Here is an 18,432-nt window from a genome sequence, read left to right on the forward strand (position 1 = left end):
TTGAACTTCTATGAGACACATCATATACTGGTCTCAGCTCTGGGGCATCGTCCACCCATCCCAGTCAGATTCTCCCATCTCTTTCTTCAGTTCTAGTGTCTAAAACTGAGCGTTCTCATGGAGTCACTCTCCTGGGTTGAACCTTAGGGCATCTTCCATTTGCGTGAGCTGGGGACATGGGATCCAGCCAGCAGTAGTCAGGAGACAGCGGTAGTCAGATGCTTCAGAGAGAAGCAGAGTTTAAGTGGATGGGCTGTGAGCAAGAAGGAAGATGTGAAGGGATCATCGTTGGTGGAGGGATGTCAGAGGAAAAGGCCTGGTGAGGAGGGGCCTGCCCTCACGCGTGTCCTGTGTGTGAAACCACCTTCTTTCTCTTCCCTGCTCCGTACAGATATTCCCGCTCATTTCACAGTCACGCTGGCTGGTGAAGAGTGGAGAACTCACGGCCCTGGAGTTCAGCGTCTCCCAGGCGCTGCGGAGGAAGCTGAACACTCGCCCCGTCCACCTGCACCTCTTCAACGACTGTCTGCTGCTGTCTCGGCCCCGAGAGTCAGTGACTGGAACGGGAGGCCGGAACGCGAGGGGGACGTGGGATGAGGCAAGAGGGAAGGACTAGAGGGGACAGAGAAGGGTCCTGGTCCTGTAGAGGAACCTTCTCAACAGCTCACCCCATGGAGTCCAGGTCATGACCTGGAGAAGAGGAGAAAAGATCCAAAGCCAAAGAGGGGAATCCCACTGAATTACATCCTGAGATCACCCGGCAGGACCTCGACCATGTTATAGACAGGGCAAAATGCAGCATGTTAGCCTATATCACATTTTCAAATAAGTCTATGTTGTCTCTGGACTTGCCTGGTGGCTTGGATGGTAAAAAATCTTCCTGCAGTGCAGGAGACCTGGGTTTGATCCCTGGGTTGGGAAGATCCCCTGGAGGAGGAAATGGCAACCCACTTCAGTATTCTTGCCTGGAAAATCCTCATGGACAGAGGAGCCTGGTGGGCTACGGTCCACAGGGTCGCAAAGAGTCAGACACAACTGAGCAACTAACACACATTCTGGGCTGGGCTCAGCCTTCTAGCCTAGCGATACTTAGCCAGTTCCAGATCCTAACTCTTTGGTCCTTAGAAACTTTATACTGGTTCTGTTTCTTCAACTCGTTAAAGTGGTGAGCATCCATTGCCCTGGATATGTGGTTTGCCAAGCCATTGACAGATCCCTTCCAGGGGCACGCTGACACCATCTTATGGTTTTTCATGAGAATTTACAGGCTGAACATGCTAAGGACAGGGATTCTGAATTGTAAAGTTAAGCAGATGGATGAAGTCCAACCACCCCAGCGTCAGGCTGAAAAGCCTCGTGTTTTGCAGGGGTAGCCGATTCCTGGTATTCGACCATGCTCCCTTCTCTGCCGTCCGTGGGGAAAAGTGTGAGATGAAGCTACACGGAGCTCACAAAAACCTCTTCCGACTCTTCCTGCGGCACAATGCCCAGGGCTCCCAGGCCGAGTTCCTCCTCCGCACGGAGACCCAGTGAGATGGGGCTGCTCGGGGGGTTGTGGGGAGGGAGGGAAGACAGCCGGGCAAGGAAGAGGGACCAGGGCAGAAAACAGCTACAGCACCAGTCAGTCCATTCTGGACCAGGGAGCATCCCCAGACCAGCCTACACCCAAACTCCTAGGGCTGACAGGTGACTTTGAGGAGCCTGGGGGTGGGGGGAGGTGTAAAGTCGCTGTTACCACCAAGGCTTAGCATCTGTTATGCCAAGAAGGACAAAGTGTGTAATTGGTTTACTGACATCCACGACTGAATGTGAATGAGCCAGAAATTCCTCAGTGCCCAAGGCTGGAGGGTGTATGCATGAATAAGTCATGAACTGGATAAGCACTGGGTGCTTTTAGCTTTCTTTGCTCCTATCTTCCCACCCAGTCCTCTGTTGAACAGAAATCTATAGTATTGAGAATGTTGATTGGCTCATCTCTTTAATAATAATAATATTAGTAAAATATATTCACACATGCATACAGTGCAGAGTATTCAAAATAATGTCTAAAAGTCTGGTACACAGTACCTACCCTAATGAACAGTTGTATCTATTACAGCTGTTACAGAAGATATAAGAAACCTCTTCTTTGAAAAGTTTGACCTGACACCTAATGGTCTGAGGGTCCTCACGTTGTAGACACTTTACGGTTTTGTCCCATTGGAAGACACTTCAGGGTAGGGTCAGTAATGCCTGCCCTCACTTACAGGACAGAGGGGCTGTACAGATGGAAAATGTCACCAACGTCAGGTCATCAGATACAGACTCACATTCTTTGTCTAGTGCTTTGGGTAGCATCTTCCTGGAACAGTAATAGTGTCAGCTCTCAGTTACTCCAGCGTGGTTGGAGGCAGAGGCTCAAATAATACAAAAACCTTCAGATAATTACAGAATTAGGCTTGGATCATATTGGGTTGACCAGAAAGTTCATTTGGAGTTTTCTATAACATCTTACAGAAAAACTGGAACAATCTTTTTGGCCAACCCAGTATTACATAACCAAAAAAAAAAAAAAAAAATGGTAGATGCAGCTACCTGACCCAGTTATCACTACAGAATAATTTCGTCTCTGAGATATTTGACTGAAGGAAGGTGGGCAGGGTGTCAAAAAGTATGCAGAATGATAGAGGGAATCTCAATTGAGCTGAACATTTCACTCAGTAGACTTCCCCAAATGGAAAATCTATGTGTGCACAATTGACAGTTGACTTTATGCCTCTACTTGAAAGACACGAGATGCCCTTAAGAGGGTAAGCTTGGAAAGAGAAAGGGAAAGATAAATGGTGGCAAGACATATGAACATGTAATTCATGATCCGATCAAATTTCCATCCAAGCAGAGTCCCATTGACTTTTGTCCTAGATATCACTGAACTAGACAAGTCTTTCCCATGGTCCCCCCGCTTCCCCACCACCTGCCCCTGTCCTGCACCCCCAGAGCTGCTGCTGAAGCATGACCCTGCTCTGTTTTCTCAGAAGTGAAAAGCTTCGCTGGATCTCAGCCTTGGCCATGCCGAGGGAGGAGTTGGACCTTCTGGAGTGTTATGGTGGGTGAAAGTCCAAGAGGGAGTGCGAAGTGGTCAGAAGTCTGCTTTGGATGCAGTTTAGGAGGGTGGGTGGTACTGAGATGCATCTGCTTAAAACTGCTCATCACCTTGGCAATGCCACCCCTCCATACACTCCTTGCCTTGGGCAGTAGTTCACTCATTTTGAATATTCATCCCTTTAAATCTATCCTGCTACTTGTTTGCCTAAATTTTACCAACTTAAAGGCTTGGGGAAATAAGGGGAGAAAGTCCATGTGGAGTGAGTTTGGGGGTAGCAATACAGTAGATTTGTCCTGACCACCACCCCCCTGTATGGGATGACCTGAGACCCTGCCTCTACCCCAGGCTTCCAGGCACCCACAGGCAGTCACAGACACACACATTAGGAAGTGTCTGTATTGAGTCTCATAGTTGTCCTCCAGCAAGGACTCTCTAATTTACATCCAGAGAGGAACTGAACTCAAAGGAACATTGAACTTTTAGTGACTCAAAAGAACAAATACAGGGCACTTTGGAAAAGGACGTAGGAAAACTAGGATATAGATGGAGTTCTGTTCACTGTGCAATCCATCTGCTGCACTTCACTTTCTCAGAAGAGAAAGAAAGCAAGAAAATTCTTGCTCCATCGCTGTGGTCTTGTGAATGGGAGATTCAGACAAGCTAAGTACAGGTAACAGTGCATAGTCTATTTATTCTCTCAGAGAACCAGTGCAGTGTGGTAAAGCATAAAGAGCCACAAACCCATGTAAGATAGAAGACTGTGGGTCAGGCATACTCTGGGGCTTCTTAATTTTGAACTTCAAAACTTTGGAAATTTCCCCTGGATCACAAAACCACAGAAAATCCAGAATGTCCTTGAGCCATCTTGATCAGCTCAGTAATTTATAGAAAAGGAAACTGAAACGAAAGGGCATTCAGTGCTTAGATTATATCAGGAAGCCCACTGGATAAGTCTCATTTGGTCCCACATGTACCATGGAGAGAAGGAAGAATGAGTCTCAGAGTTTACAATGGAGTTGGAGAGGCAGAACACAAACTTGGAACAATTAGGTAAAAGATAAATGGTTTGTCGTAGACAGTTTTATAGGAGTTCAGAATCCAATGAGGATGAAAGACACAGGGAAGATTTCAGTGCTTAGCAGAATCTCAATTCTGTGTAACAGTGGTCACTAAAAGGTGGTCACAACCTGTTTCTCAATTCATCTTCACTAGAGAGAGAGAATCTTTGATTCGTTTCAATGATGGCATTTCTATCTCCTCATCAACCATCTTGGTCCCTGGGAGATGGGGACTTTTCCAATTGTCTCTCTTGTGTGTAACTTTCAACAGTTTAAACTCTCTCTCCTCCAAGTCCTCTCAAGCCACCACCCCTGCAAGTCCTCCTTCACGTTCTCGTGCCTGCCTTTCCTCACCCGTCTCCTGCTCTTCTCTTCCAAGACTCCCCACAAGTGCAGTGCCTTCGAGCCTACAAACCCCGAGAGAATGACGAGTTGGCGCTCGAGAAGGCGGACGTGGTGATGGTGACCCAGCAGAGCAGCGATGGTAAGAGGGGACTCCACAGGGGACAGGCCGGGTATGGCAGGTGGGACGGTGTGGGTGGATGTCCTCATTTCCCAGGGCGCTCTAACAAAGCGCCACAAGTTGGGTGCCTTAAATGGGTAGAAATGTATCCTCTCATGGTTCTGGAGGCCAGAAGTCCTTTCTGAAGACTCTAGGAAAAGGTCTTTCCTTGCTTCTTCCAGATTTGATGGCCCCAGCTGCCTTGGCATTTGGCAGTATCACTCCAAGCTCTATCTGAATTCTGTGTGTGTGTAGGTGTCCACATTTCCCTCTTTTAATAAAGATACCAATTATATTGGGCTTCCCAGGTGGCTCAGTGGTAAAGAATCCACCTGCCAATGCAGGAGACCTGGGTTTGATCCCTGGGTCGGGAAGATCCCCTGGAGGAGGAAATGGCAACCCACTCCAGTATTCTTGCCTGGAGAATCCTCATGGACAGAGGAACCTGGCAGGCTACAATCCATGAGGTCATAAAAGAGTCGGACACAACTAACAACTAAACAACAACCAGTTATACTGAATGAATGGCCCACTCTGCTCAGGTATGACCTCATCTTACCCTCACTAATAATACCTGCAACAACTCTGCTCCCAAATAAGACCTCATTCTGAGGCTTTTGAGCTTAGCACTTCAACATATATTTTGAGGGAATGCAGCTCACCCGTAAGAGTGGAGAAGGCTCAGAATTGGGCAGCTACAGACTGTATCAGACCTAGTGCATGGGGAGGCTGAATTCCCCATGCTGGGGACTCTCCAGTTCCTCTAGCCTTCAATTCACAAGTGCATCCAGGAAGGAGGTCCGGGGGAAATTATTGTGAGTCTTTTCCAGGTAATTCTTCTTCCCACCCACCCTGTGCCCGTAGGCTGGCTGGAGGGCGTGAGACTGTCTGATGGGGAGCGAGGCTGGTTCCCTCTACAGCAAGTGGAGTTTATCTCCAACCCAGAGGTCCGCGCGCGGAACCTGAAGGAGGCCCACCGAGTCAAGACTGCCAAGCTACAGCTGGTGGAACAGCAGACCTAGCTGTTTTCTGGGAGGAAACCCCCGAGCTTAAGGATGAAATGTTCCTGGACAGGGCTGGCCCGGAACATGGTGGTGGAGGCCTTCTACACATCAGGAACTAGACCTTCTGAAGCCCAAGAACAACACCCAGCTGCCAGGAGCTAGTCCCAGGCCTCCTCTTTTTTTGTGCTTTGTACTTGGTGCGGGGATTTTGAGGGACTTTGCACTGGACTCTGAGAACCTTTTCTCATAGAAAAAGGGATCCATGGGGCCTAAGCCAAGGAACTTTACTTCTCTTACCCTGCAGCTAAATGCTTTCAGAGTGCAGATTCGGAGCTGACCAGAGTTTCCATCATGGCTGTGTGTTAAACAGAATCTGACCCCAGTCCACTGGAGGGAGACATTTAAGGAGGATGGACAAATCAGATGGGAGGGTTAACTCGGTGACCTTTTAAGGTATCTTCCAACTCTGGAGATGACCTGTAATTACAGGGCAAGGTCAGCCCTGGGTCTCTGGGGTCTGTTGGCGGCTATGTGAGGTGATAGGCTCTCACTCTAATAAAGGTGGCATTTCTCCGAGTGTTTTCTCCCCAGACTCCTGTGCACTGAGCGATGTTCAGAACGTGGGATCCCATGGTTCAGATGTCATGAAAGACCACGATGCTGACTGGGTTATAGCAGTGGCCGATTCTTTCTTTGACCCTGGAGAGCTTGGGCAATTTTTTTCTGCTTGTTACGGCCTCAGCGTTTGTATCAGGAAATAGAATGAGTTGATGGTTGATGAAAACTCCAAACCTTTTTTTTTAACTGAACCCACAAGTTAAGGTCTAAGCTAGTTTAGGTGGATTTGGAACTGCTACTCAGGCCCTTCATGATTTTATATTTTGACTCTAGATACTGTAAGGGTGTCGTCACCGCTGCCTCATCCTCTGTGTGAGAAAGAGCATGGTGCAGAATCCTAGAGTCCAGGTCACAAGACCTAACTTCCAGTTACTGCCTCAGCACGACGCAGCCTGCCTACTTCTCGGTTTCCTTACATGTAAAATGCAGAATCAAGCCACGTAACCTCCAGACTCCCATCCAGCTCTGTGATGTGTGATTCTCTATCTCCCACCAGGTTGCCTTTCTCAGTTGGAGAACATCCCCGCTTACATTTTTTTCTCATATCGAGCCGTCACACAGCAATGGTACCGTCATCTTTTAAGTGGGCACACTGGTCCATCCCTGGACATTCCACCCCTCTGCTTTATCTTTGGTGGTGATGGTTTAGTGGCTCAGTCATGTCCGACTCTTGCGACCCCGTGGGCTGTAGCCCCCAGGCTCCTCTGTCCATGAGGTTTCCCAGGCAGGATACTGGGGCGGGTCGCCTCTTGCTTTGCCATGCTTTATCTTTAGAGGGCCTCAGGGTAGAATTGCACTGCAGCTTTGTACAAAGGTAAGAATAATATTATAAATTTGGTCTCATACCCAATTAACTGTGATATGACATGATAGTATCACTTTTGATAACACATTTGTTTACAGTCCATCCTAAAATGTAAGTTAGCTTACTTAATCTTTAGAAAAGTTATCACTATTAAGTTAATTAAGTTCAGAATAATACTAATGTATCCTGAACAGGCTGACAGTGCTAAAAAAGTCTAAAATAGAGATGACTATAGAGAAGTCCCATTGAGATTGTACATCTTTTCATAAAGCTAGCTTTTAAGTATTAATATATGTTAAATGTATATATTATAAGTAAACTAACAACTGATTCTTCTTAATAGCAATAACAGTAATTTTGATCCAGATCTTTTGTTCACACCAGTATTTGAACACTGGCCATATGACTCAAAGAGAGCCATATCCAACCTTATATTTTCTAGGCAAACTCTCCCTTACTCTCCCAGGGAGATAAAATATCAACTTCTGAATGATATACATGTAAAAAAAAAATGTTTTTAGTTAAATGACTGCTTCTTTGCTTGAAGTTGCTAAGGTTTTCTGAGCACCTGTAAGCTGACTTCTATTAAGGCTGAAAATGTCTTGAGGCATCTAACATATATTTGTTTAATCAGGTTATTCTCACCTAATCTGGGAAATTAAGAGACAATTGGCTTCTACTTGTCTTTAGATCCTTTGTTTTAAAAACAAAAAACAAGCGACAACAACAAAAAAGCTTAGATATGAATAATGGTTCCTGAATTGAATTACTACATTTTTATACTTTGGGCTTCAAAAAATTGGGCATAGTTCTTGTTATTGTCCCTTCCTTCTTCAGATTTTCAGAATTTAACTCAATTTATTCTTTAATCCTCATTGGCATCAGTGCATTAGAAACTTAGCAATTTCTTATTGAGCTACTGTGAAAACAACTATTAACCAACACTTTCTGGACAGACTACATTTGAGGCGTATGTGACTATAGACAGTATTTTGTTGGCATTTTTTTTGAGGAAAACCGTGCACAGTGCCTTTAGGAGTCCTATTCATTGCTCCTTTGCTGAACTGTAACAAGCTTGGCGCTTAAAATCCTGTAGGTATATGCTGAGTCACTTCCTTTAAATTTCCGTCTGTCAATTTTATCCACTCACATGACTTAGAAAGCTGTTTTGTAAAGGTTATTTTCACCATCAGCTTTTCATTTAGAGTTAGCTGTGATGTTATGATTCTTAGCGTTCGGCACTTACGCTGTCACAGTCATTTATAATGACTTTAATAAGATCAGCTTACATGTCAGTGTCTGGAAGGCTCACAGCTGGAGATGTGTTTATTTCCCCTGATTTCATTTTCTCTTAAACAACTTCTATATCCACAACACAAAGTAAAATGGATTTTGGTCCTAGGATGACTGATTTTTTTTTTTTGATGTGGCCCATTTTTTAAAGTCTTTTATTGAACTTGTCACAATATCGCTTCTGTTTATGTTTTGTTTTTTTGGGCATGAAGCACGTGGCATCTTAGCTCCCCGACCAGGGATTGAACCCGCACCTCCTGCAGTGGAAGGCAAAATCTTAACCTCTAGACCTCCAGGGAAGTCCCTGTTTTGTTTTTATTAGTCTTTGGGATAGTTGTTTAAGTCTTTGAAAATGTAAAGAAATTACATTGCCTGGCTCTCCTTTCACACACATATTTATCCCCCTGAAATAAACCCAGTTTCCTCTTGGACCCCATGTCGATCTACCCATAATTCTCTCTTTAGTGATGCTCTCCTTGTCATAACTTCTTCTGGTTCATGAAGTCAGATTAGAAATGCAGTATTTTGGTGCAGCAGCCGTTTATAGACAAAACCGAACCTCACCCGCCCACCTGGAGACACCTCACTGAGACCTGGGCGTGTCTGCACTTGGTTTTCCACACCTCTAGGTAAATATCCTCCTGCCGGTGGTGACTTGACCCTATCACTCACACAGCTCAGTTACCTTAGAGCCGCATCTGCTATAAATATGACTCAGGAGCTGCGTGATTGCAGTGGCTCAGAGCCTGCTGTTTAACGTAATCTCCTGACTCTGAAATCAGGTGTGCCAAGGGGCCAAAGGTTACAAGCAAATGAGCTGAAGGGAGACAGACTCCAGACTTAGTCATGTTTCAGGTAGACTGAAAACATTCTCTATCCCTAATGGCTTTAGACCCATTTCTTCCAACCCACCCATTTCCAATGCCAATTACGGAGCGGAAATTTCTCCAGCCTCTTCCTGGGAAGAGGATGAAGCGCAGCATCCCTTCAGCTGGCAGAATTTCCAGGAAAACATCCCCAGAGCCAGGCGACGGCCGGAGGAAGATCCCTCGGGGCGTGTAGGTAAGTGAAAGAGGGTGTTTCGTCTCTTCTTTCCGGAAGGCTGGGCCCCGGGAACTGGGGAAGCAAAGGGGTTGGGTTGGTGTGAGCTGTAAACTTTTTTTCCCCAAGCTGGGAGGGAGTGACTACTGATCCCAGCTGCTTGGTGAATGAGTCACCGCCCTGAGGGCAGAGCCTGCTACAGGGAGGGGCCTGAGTCTGGCCCAGGAGCTCCCCAGAAGCTCCAATGGGCAGATAGATATTTTCCTGGAGTTTTACCTGAGCAGTTACCTCTGAACAATGCAGATTGAAAGCCTGAAGGACAGCAGGAGCCGCGGTAGTTTGCACTGAAAGACATGGAGCTTCTGAATCTGCCCATAGGCCTCAGGGCCCCAGAACACCAGGGAGAGAGTTTAGACTCTGCTGGGGAAAGTGGCTGAGGGCCACAGACCAGGCAAGACCCTGGTTGAGTCTGTAAGAGACCACAAGTCTGGCAAGAGATTCCAGCCATCACAGAGGCAGCCTTGGGAAGAAAAGGAAAATGCCGGGAGGAAAGAGGGCCCTGTGGAAGGGAGGCATCCTGCCAGTTGTAGAGGGTTTTCTTTCTGAGATCCACCGTGGGGGTTGAGAAAATCCCCCACTGTTGGAGTGGAAAGGACCCCAAAGGTCTTTGTGTCTAACCCCGTCCTGGTCACACAGGAGCTTGGGGAAGGGGGACAATTGGCTTAATACCACACAGCCAGAGAGTTGTAAACTGCAAATCCGAACAGCCTGCTGTTTACCTCTAGGGTTTTAGCACGTGATCTGCGGCATTTGTGTGCCTCACGAAAGGTTGAAGGTGACTTGATGTAAAGTGCAAAGGTTGAGTAATGGAAAGGCAGATAAGTTTTGAAAAAGTGAGAGGAGCTGGCGGTCAGACTCGTGGAATGGTTAATAAACAGGTTTTAGTGACTGGACTAAGCTTGGCCAGGCAACAGACTGGAAAGAAAGATAAGGTGTGGCTTTTGCAGGCATTCATCATCCTTGCACAGCAGGGCCTTAAGAACTGGAGAGTTTCCTGAGTGCGGTGTGTGTGTGAACTGGAGAGTTTCCTGAGTGCGGTGTGTATGTGTCTGTGTGTGTGTGTGTCCTCAGCTTTAGGGGAGGAAAGGACAGGAGGATCCTTGATAGAAGACGGAATGTGTGTAGAGGCACTGGACTTCCTCCTTGAAATCAGTGATACTGGCATTAGCAAATAAATGAGAAAAAAAAAAAGATGAAGGAGGAGTTTTCCAGTTGAAAATCAAAGAAAATGAATGGGTAAATTATTATTTTTTTTCAAACATTTGACAATAGTCCTTTAAATAAGTTCTGGGGACACATTTTAGTTCCTGGGTATGAAAATGTACCTGATTTCACTGGTTCAAATAATGAAGAGTTATAGGAAATAACAGGGCTTCCCTGGAGGCTTAGTGGTAAAGAACCCACCTACCAGTTCAGGAGGCGCCAGCGATGCGAGTTCAATCTCTGTGTGGGAAAGATCCCCTGGAGGAGGGCATGGCAACCCACTCCAGTATCCTTGCCAAGAGAATCCCATGGATGGAGGAGCCTGGCGGGCTACAGTCCATGGGGTCGCAAAGAGTCAGACACGACTGAGTGATTGAGCTTGAGCACCATAAGAAATAAAAGCCAAACCAAAATGAATAATGGACAAGAAGGCAAGATAACGAAGTGGGTGAACTGGAGCGCTTGGGAAGATTCCGTGCTTGTTGTTGATGGTGGCTCGGAGGGGACTTCCGAATAACAGATTGCACTCTTGGCGGCTGCAGGGACACAGATTGGGACAAGGCTGTCTACACACTGGGCAGAACTGGATGGAAAGGATGATGTAAGCAACAGCAGGGTGAGAGATTCCACCCAGGAAGGATGGGTGGAATCCCTGTGGGTGGAAATTCCATTCTCAGACAATACACTGCACAGGAAGGGACGTACTTGACGCAACTTGACCAGAGCAATGAGGCTAAGAACCAGAATATGAAGGTGACACAAAGACATAGAAGCGCGAAGGCTGAGGCAGAAGCCAGCTCCTCTGGAGTTCCGTATTTTATGAATCATTCTCCTCTTAGATGCCCGGGTACTATAACCTGAGGTCAGTTTGACCATCTCTCCCCCCTACCCAAACAGTCAAGTTCTGTTGCTTTCTTCCCAGCATCACTCCCACTGATTGCTTCCCTCTTGTTCTCCCTGTTATTGTTTCTCTGTTGCTCAGTCGTGTCCGACTCTTTACAGCCCCATGGGCTGTAGCCCACCAGGCTCCTCTGTCCCTGGGATTCTCCAGGCAAGAATGCAGCAGTGGGCTGCCATGCCCTCCTCCAGGGGATCTTCCCGACCCAGGGATCAAACCCAGGTCTCCCCCATTGCAGGCAGATTCTTTACCAGCTGAGCCACTAGGGAAAGCCCCTTGTTCTCCTACCACTATTTTAATCTCAATACCTCATCCCTGGACACTGGCATGCTGTCCCCACTGATCTATCTACTCCCAGTCTTTTCACCGTCAATCTTTGTGGAAGAGTGCCTTATAGTGATTTCAGGTTTGACTGTATCCTCTTTACCCCTCTGATTAGCTACCAGGTAACAAGTCTGGATCCACCCCAGCCATCCAGCCCCACCTCCCTCCTCTCACATGGCCCCTTATCTACGATTCACTCCCCTCCAGGCCTGTCCCTCTCCAGCTTTGGAACACGAAGCTTCCTCTTCCCTTTTTACAGTGCTTTCTTCTCTATGTCTCAGGACAAGGTCCCTCAGTTCAGTTCAGTTCAGTCGCTCAGTCGTGTCCGACTCTTTGCGACCCCATGAATCGCAGCACGCCAGGCCTCCCTGTCCATCACCAACTCCCGGAGTTTACTCAAACTCATGCCCATCGAGTTGGTGATGCCATCCAGCCATCTCATCCTCTGTCGTCCCCTTCTCCTCCTGCCCCCAATCCCTCCCAGCATCAGGGTCTTTTCCAATGAGTCAACTCTTCGGATGAGGTGGCCAAAGTATTGGAGTTTCAGCTTCAACATCAGTCCTTCCAATGAACACCCAGGACTGATCTCCTTTAGAATGGACTGGTTGGATATCCTTGCAGTCCAAGGGACTCTCAAGAGTCTTCTCCAACATCACAGTTCAAAAGCATCAATTTTTTGGCGCTCAGCTTTCTTCACAGTCCAACTCTCACATCCATACATGACCACTGGAAAAACCATAGCCTTGACCAGACGGACCTTTGTTGGCAAAGTAATGTCTCTGCTTTTTAATATGCTACCTAGGTTGGTCATAACTTTCCTTCATAACAATGTCCCTACTTCTTTTTAAATCAGACAATACTGAGTCAATTACTTATATACAGACCAAGGGTCTATGGAGGGATTTGATTCTAAATCTAATCTAGATCACACCCATTGTTTTCTTACACTGATCCCCACCTTCTGCCCTCCTTTTTTAAATTTATCTCCCCCAACTCCAGTCTTCTTGCCTGGAAAAATCCCCTGGACAAAGGAGCCTGGTGGGTTACAGCCCACGGGAGTCACAAAGAGTCAGACATGACTGAGCACACACACACAGCTATCAAAATACTCTGCTTCTTCAAGTTGGCGCCTCTTGACATAGTTGACATCCCATCCAAAATTTACTTATTTTGCAACTTTGGACAAATACACAAACCTCTCTGTGTCTTTGATTTTCATCTGTCAAATGAATAATATGTTCTGGGGTTGTTGTGAAATGAAATTCCCTATTAAAGAGCTCAGTTCAGTTCAGTTCAGTCACTCAGTATTGTCCGACTCTTTGCGACCCCATGGACTGTAGCACGCCAGGCTTCCCTGTCCATCACCAACTCCTGGAGTTTACTCAAACTCATATCCATTGAGCATCCAACCATCTTATCCTCTGTCGTTCCCTTCTCTTCCTGCCTTCAATCTTTCCCAGCATCAGGGTCTTTTCAAATGAGTCAGCTACACAATAAGTGCTAAATAAATGGCTACCACCGTCATTAATATTTTGTCTGAGGACCAATTTCTGAGTGAGTGAGCTAGTTCAGTTCTTCCTGTGGTTTCATAAAATATACACAAAACTGTGCATCACTGATAGCATCATTCCTATTCAGAGTTTTCAGCTTTTAGATGATATATTGGCATTCAGGAAGCAAGAATCTCTACCTGCATTTAGTGAGGTGAGAAATAAAAAACTCAAAAGACTTCTCGGTCAAGGCATTCTTAGGAAATCATTGAAATATCAGTGTCCTCCTCTGTAGACTGGGGTAAAGCGATCTGACTTGCACAATTATTTGTCCAACCACCTCTCCAGATCCACGTGGGCTTTGCATCTTTCCTCACCAGCACCTCTTCCAGCTCTTTCCACCTTCACCCTAACCCTCCCGCATTGCAGGCAGATTCTTTACCCTTGCCCATTCCTCACCAGTTTCAGTGCCACATTTTCTTATACTTTTCCTTTCATTGGCATTGCCCCGAGTCCATCCTAAGACCTCTTTCTTTCGTGCTACGTTCTGTCTGAGCCATTCTGCATGGTCCTCATGGACCATGGACCTCAACTAGCATTTTCTATGCTGAAGAAGCTCAATAGTAACCTCTGGTCTTTCTCATGGAGCCTAGCTCCCCATTTTCCTCCCTAGGCACGTCCACCCCGACAACCACAGGAATGAAAGCCTCAACCTGCACAAACTAAACGGCCTTCCTGTCCTGGTATTTGCTCCAGCCCCATTATTTCCTTTCACAATCAGTAGCATTTCTTAATTACCAAAGTCTTTGTCCTCTTCTCTTACTCCTTGAGTCCTTTCAACTCATTTCTTATCATGTCATATTACAATGCTTCTGATTCTGAAATATTTCTCAGACTTGACCCTCTTGTTTCTTTAGCTTTCTCTAGCCTCTCGTCATCTGTCACTTAGACTCACTCCATAAGTAGCCTGGTCTGGTGTCTCTGCCTCTCCTCTCTAAGCTCTCCAATCTTGGGCTCCCTTTGTCTTTCTAAAACCCAAATTTGGGCAGTGAGTGAAAAATGCCACTGCCTCTCTCATGGCCCGCAGAAAACAGCTCAAGCATCCCAGCATTGAATTTGGGCCTTTGTCACCCTGGAGTAGGAAATGGCAACCCACTCCAGTATTCTTGCCTGGACAGAATTCCATGGACAGAGGAGCCTGGCGGGCTACAGTCCATGGGGTCGCAAGAGTTGGACATGACTGAGTGACTTTCACTTTCACAGTCTCACTCTCTCTTACCAGCCTCCTCTGCCACAGTCCCTCCATTGGCCTCTTCTACGTACAAATCCAGCCCCTGCGACCTCCTCCCTCATCGTCTTCCCAGTCTCCCTTCTGGCTGAAGTGCCCTTCCTTCTCCGCTTATCCCACTTCTGCTCTCCTTTAAGAGAAACGCCCTGGACTCGGAAGCTTTCTGAGCCACCGCGGACATGGGTGCTGCACCCTCTGGATGTATATCTCACCTTGTTCTCATGGCTGAGTTCCCGCACAGCATCGCCTGCCTATAGTGTAACTGCTCATTTGTGTTTGACTCCCCAGCGAGACTGTGAGTTCCCTGAAACTTGGAAAGACAGTTTATTAATCTTGTGTTTGTTCACCCGGTGCTATTGCTGCCTGTAAATCCCCACTGAATGATGGAATGAACATCTGCCTTCATTTCTCAGGACTTGGTTATGAAATTCAAGAGAGAGGGTATTTTTGAAAGAACATTATACACTAAACTACAAGTATAAGAAGGCTAACTATCCCAGATTTTCTCTCTGGCCTAAAACGATACCACTTCTAGGTGAATGAAGGCAATTCTTCACCTCTAAGACTTACTCTTAACTAGTCAAGACCATTTACAACTTGAAATGAAATCAACAAAAGCCAAATTGTCTTTTGCAGCCTATTTTCCTGTCTTCTGTTAGTGCAAGTGATGTTAAAATATGCATTTCAAAATACATTCAAATGGACTATCACAGAAATATATAAATGAATAATTAATAATGTGACTAGCAGGAACAGAAAATAGAGTAGGATTCCAAAAGGTTTTAGAGCATTTTTTCAGACATGTACAGAGCCTATATTTAGGGTTATGATGGCAGGAGGAAGGAAAATACTAAGTGAACAGGACTGTTCAGAGCTTGAAATGCAAGAAAGCTGAGTAGAGATACAGAGGCCAACTCCCGGCTCTTGGCTCCTGGACAGTCTCAGTTGTGAAGCTATGGTGGATGTAGCCATCCCTAGGAAAGCACTACAACTAGGGTTGCCAGATTTAGCAAATGAAAATACAGGTCACGCCCCTCTTGCAGGAAGTATACTAAAAAAATTTGTTGTTTATCTGAAACACTCTATATTTATCTGGCACACTAAGTTGCAACCCAAATGACCTGACTATCTTTAATGTCTCAGTGGCTCTAGGGCATTTCAGAGAAAGAATTACCATGGGCTTTGTTACTGTGTACAACCAGGAGACCGAGGGCCATGGTTACAGTGGTGGTGCATCGCCATCTAGTGGAAACATTGTGAGCATGCAGGCTTGAGGCATAGAAGAGTTCTATCCTGGAGTCTGCAAGGAAGGAAGGATTCTGTTCCAGCCAGCTGCACACTCTGAGATTGCACTGTTGGAGGGTAATCAGACCCAGAGAATAGGGGCTTGGGGGGAGGGTTGGTGATGGGGGGGAGGGTTGGTGATGGGGGGGGTGGTTGTTTATTGGCTAAGTCGTGTCCGACTCTTTGCAACCCCTAAGACCCATTAGACTCGACTCTGTCCATGGGATTTCTGAGGCAAGAATAGTGGAGTATTTCATTAGTCATGTATGGATGTGAGAGTTGGAACATAAAGAAAGCTGAGCACTGAAGAATTGATGCTTTTGAACTGTATGGTGTTGGAGAAGATTCTTGAGAGTTCCTTGGACTGCCAGGAGATCCAACCAGTCAATCCTAAAGGAAATCAGTCCTGAATATTCATTGGAAGGACCGATGCTGATGCTGAAGCTGAAGCTCCAATACTTTGGCCACCTGATGCCAAGAACTGACTCACTGGAAAAGACCCTGATGCTGGGCAAGATTGAAGGTGGGAGGAGAAGGGGACGCTAGAGGATGAGATGGTTGGATGGCATCGCTGACTCGATGGACATGAGTTTGAGCAAGCTCTGAGAGTTGGTGATGGACAGGGAAGCCTGGTATGCTGCAGTCCATGGGGTCGCAAAGAGTCAGACAAGACTGAGCGACTGCACTGAACTGAATACCTGAGTGGGTTGCCATTTCCTTCTCCAGGGGATTTTCCTGGCCCGGGGATAGAACTCTCCTCTCCTGCGGCAGCAGGCAGATCCTTTTCCACGAAGGCACCAGGGAAGCCCCCACGTGACTAATGTGCTCGTGCCCTGCAATCTAAGGAGAAGGAGTAGCCTGACCCTAGAGCGCCAGCACACAGTGTCAGCTCACTCACTCTCACCAAATCCGAAACAAAAGCTAGACAGAGCTTGCTCAAGAGCCTTCCAAGTGGGGATGGCTCAGAAGAGTGTGGAACTATGATGTTCTGTGTAATCACAGATAATTATAACAAAGAATGAAAGAAGTCATCTAAAAGGTAAAGAGCTGAAAAGATGTAAAAGGAGGCACATCCTGGAATTTTAAGGATATTATCTCAAAGTGTTCAAAGAGTTCAGAAGAAACCTATTGCTGCAAAACATGCTAAAAATCAATACTAACATTAAGACCAACAATGGTAATAATAATAAAACCTAACTTGGAACAGGGAGAAAGGAAAAAAATAAATATGCTTCTCGAGGAAGACATTATAAGGTAAACATGGAATTCAGAGAAAGCAAAAACAACTGACTGTCACTTTAGCCTGTCTTCCCCAGAAAGGATAACATTCTAGAAATGAAAAGGACTGGACAAAAAACACAAGATTGTCTTAAAACCCAAACAGGATGCTTACAGCTGATTTAAACAATTCTATATTTCTTCCAGAGCAGAACAGGAGAGGGTGCCTGAAATTTAATAGAAGCAATCATCCTAATTTTCAAAGAGATTATTTGTAGAAACTAAAGAATTAACTTAATGCAATATTTTCATAAATTGCTAGATTATTGAAAGATTGTTTGTGAACATTTAGATTAAAAATAATCATAAAAGACAATAGGTGTTCCTTATGAATGACTCATGCCAAACTAATTTATGTTGTTAGATTTCCAAGAATGTTAAATTATTAGGGTGCTATAAAGAGATTTTTTTTTTTTTTTAGTGAGTCATACAGCAAAGGTTTTTTTCCCCAAATCCTAAATATGGCAAAGGAGAGCCCTGGATAGGAACAGAGTTAAGGAAGATTTTAGCTAGTTTAACTCTGTACTTTAAAAAAAAAAATGCTTATTAATATTTTCAAAGAGTTAGGTCAAAATGTTCCATATTTATTTTTATCTTGTTTACTAATAATAAATGACTTGACTGTAAAACTCATAAAGCATTCTGAACAGAGAGAACCAAACTGCAAAAATATGGCTAATTTATGTAAGGACTCCAAACTACCTTAACAAGCTCAATAATGGACATTTAGGTTGCTTCCACATCTCGGCTGTTGTTAACAGTGCTACAGTGATTATGGGGATGCATGTCTCTCTTCACATTATGGTTTTCTCCGGATATGTGCCCAGGACTGGGATTGCTGGATCATATGGTAGTTCTGGGTTTAGTTTTTCAGGAACCTCCATACTGTACTCCATAGTGGCTGTCCAATTTACATTCTCACCAAACAGTATAGGAGAGTTCCCTTTTCTCCACACCCTCTTCCCATTTACTGTGTTTGTGGATTTTTTGATGATAGACATTCTGGCTGGTGTGAGTGATATCTCATTGTAGTTTCAATTTGCATTTCTCTAACAATTAACAGTGTTGACCATCTTTTCTTATACCTGTTGGCCATCTGTATGTGTTTTTTGGAAAACTGTCTATTTAGATCTTCTCATTTTCTAATTGGGTTTTTCTTTTTAATATTTTTTGTAAACTGCATGAGCTGTTTGTATATTTT

At 45.5% G+C, this 18,432-nt stretch overlaps 1 protein-coding gene across 1 annotated transcript in view; it reads left to right on the top strand.

Moving 5' to 3' along the window:
• Positions 1-6,225, top strand: part of ARHGEF5 (Rho guanine nucleotide exchange factor 5) — a 28,356-nt gene extending 22,131 nt beyond the window's left edge. The window contains exons 11-15 of the mRNA XM_043871990.1: positions 392-549; positions 1,368-1,529; positions 3,015-3,085; positions 4,523-4,627; positions 5,510-6,225. Of these exons, the coding sequence (XP_043727925.1) occupies positions 392-549; positions 1,368-1,529; positions 3,015-3,085; positions 4,523-4,627; positions 5,510-5,667 (654 nt within the window). The 3' untranslated portion in view covers positions 5,668-6,225. The remainder of the gene's footprint in view (positions 1-391; positions 550-1,367; positions 1,530-3,014; positions 3,086-4,522; positions 4,628-5,509) is intronic.
• Positions 6,226-18,432: the final 12,207 nt, after the last annotated feature.

The sequence above is a fragment of the Cervus elaphus genome, chromosome 18 (assembly GCF_910594005.1).
Source record: "Cervus elaphus chromosome 18, mCerEla1.1, whole genome shotgun sequence".
NCBI classification, from domain to species: domain Eukaryota; kingdom Metazoa; phylum Chordata; class Mammalia; order Artiodactyla; family Cervidae; genus Cervus; species Cervus elaphus.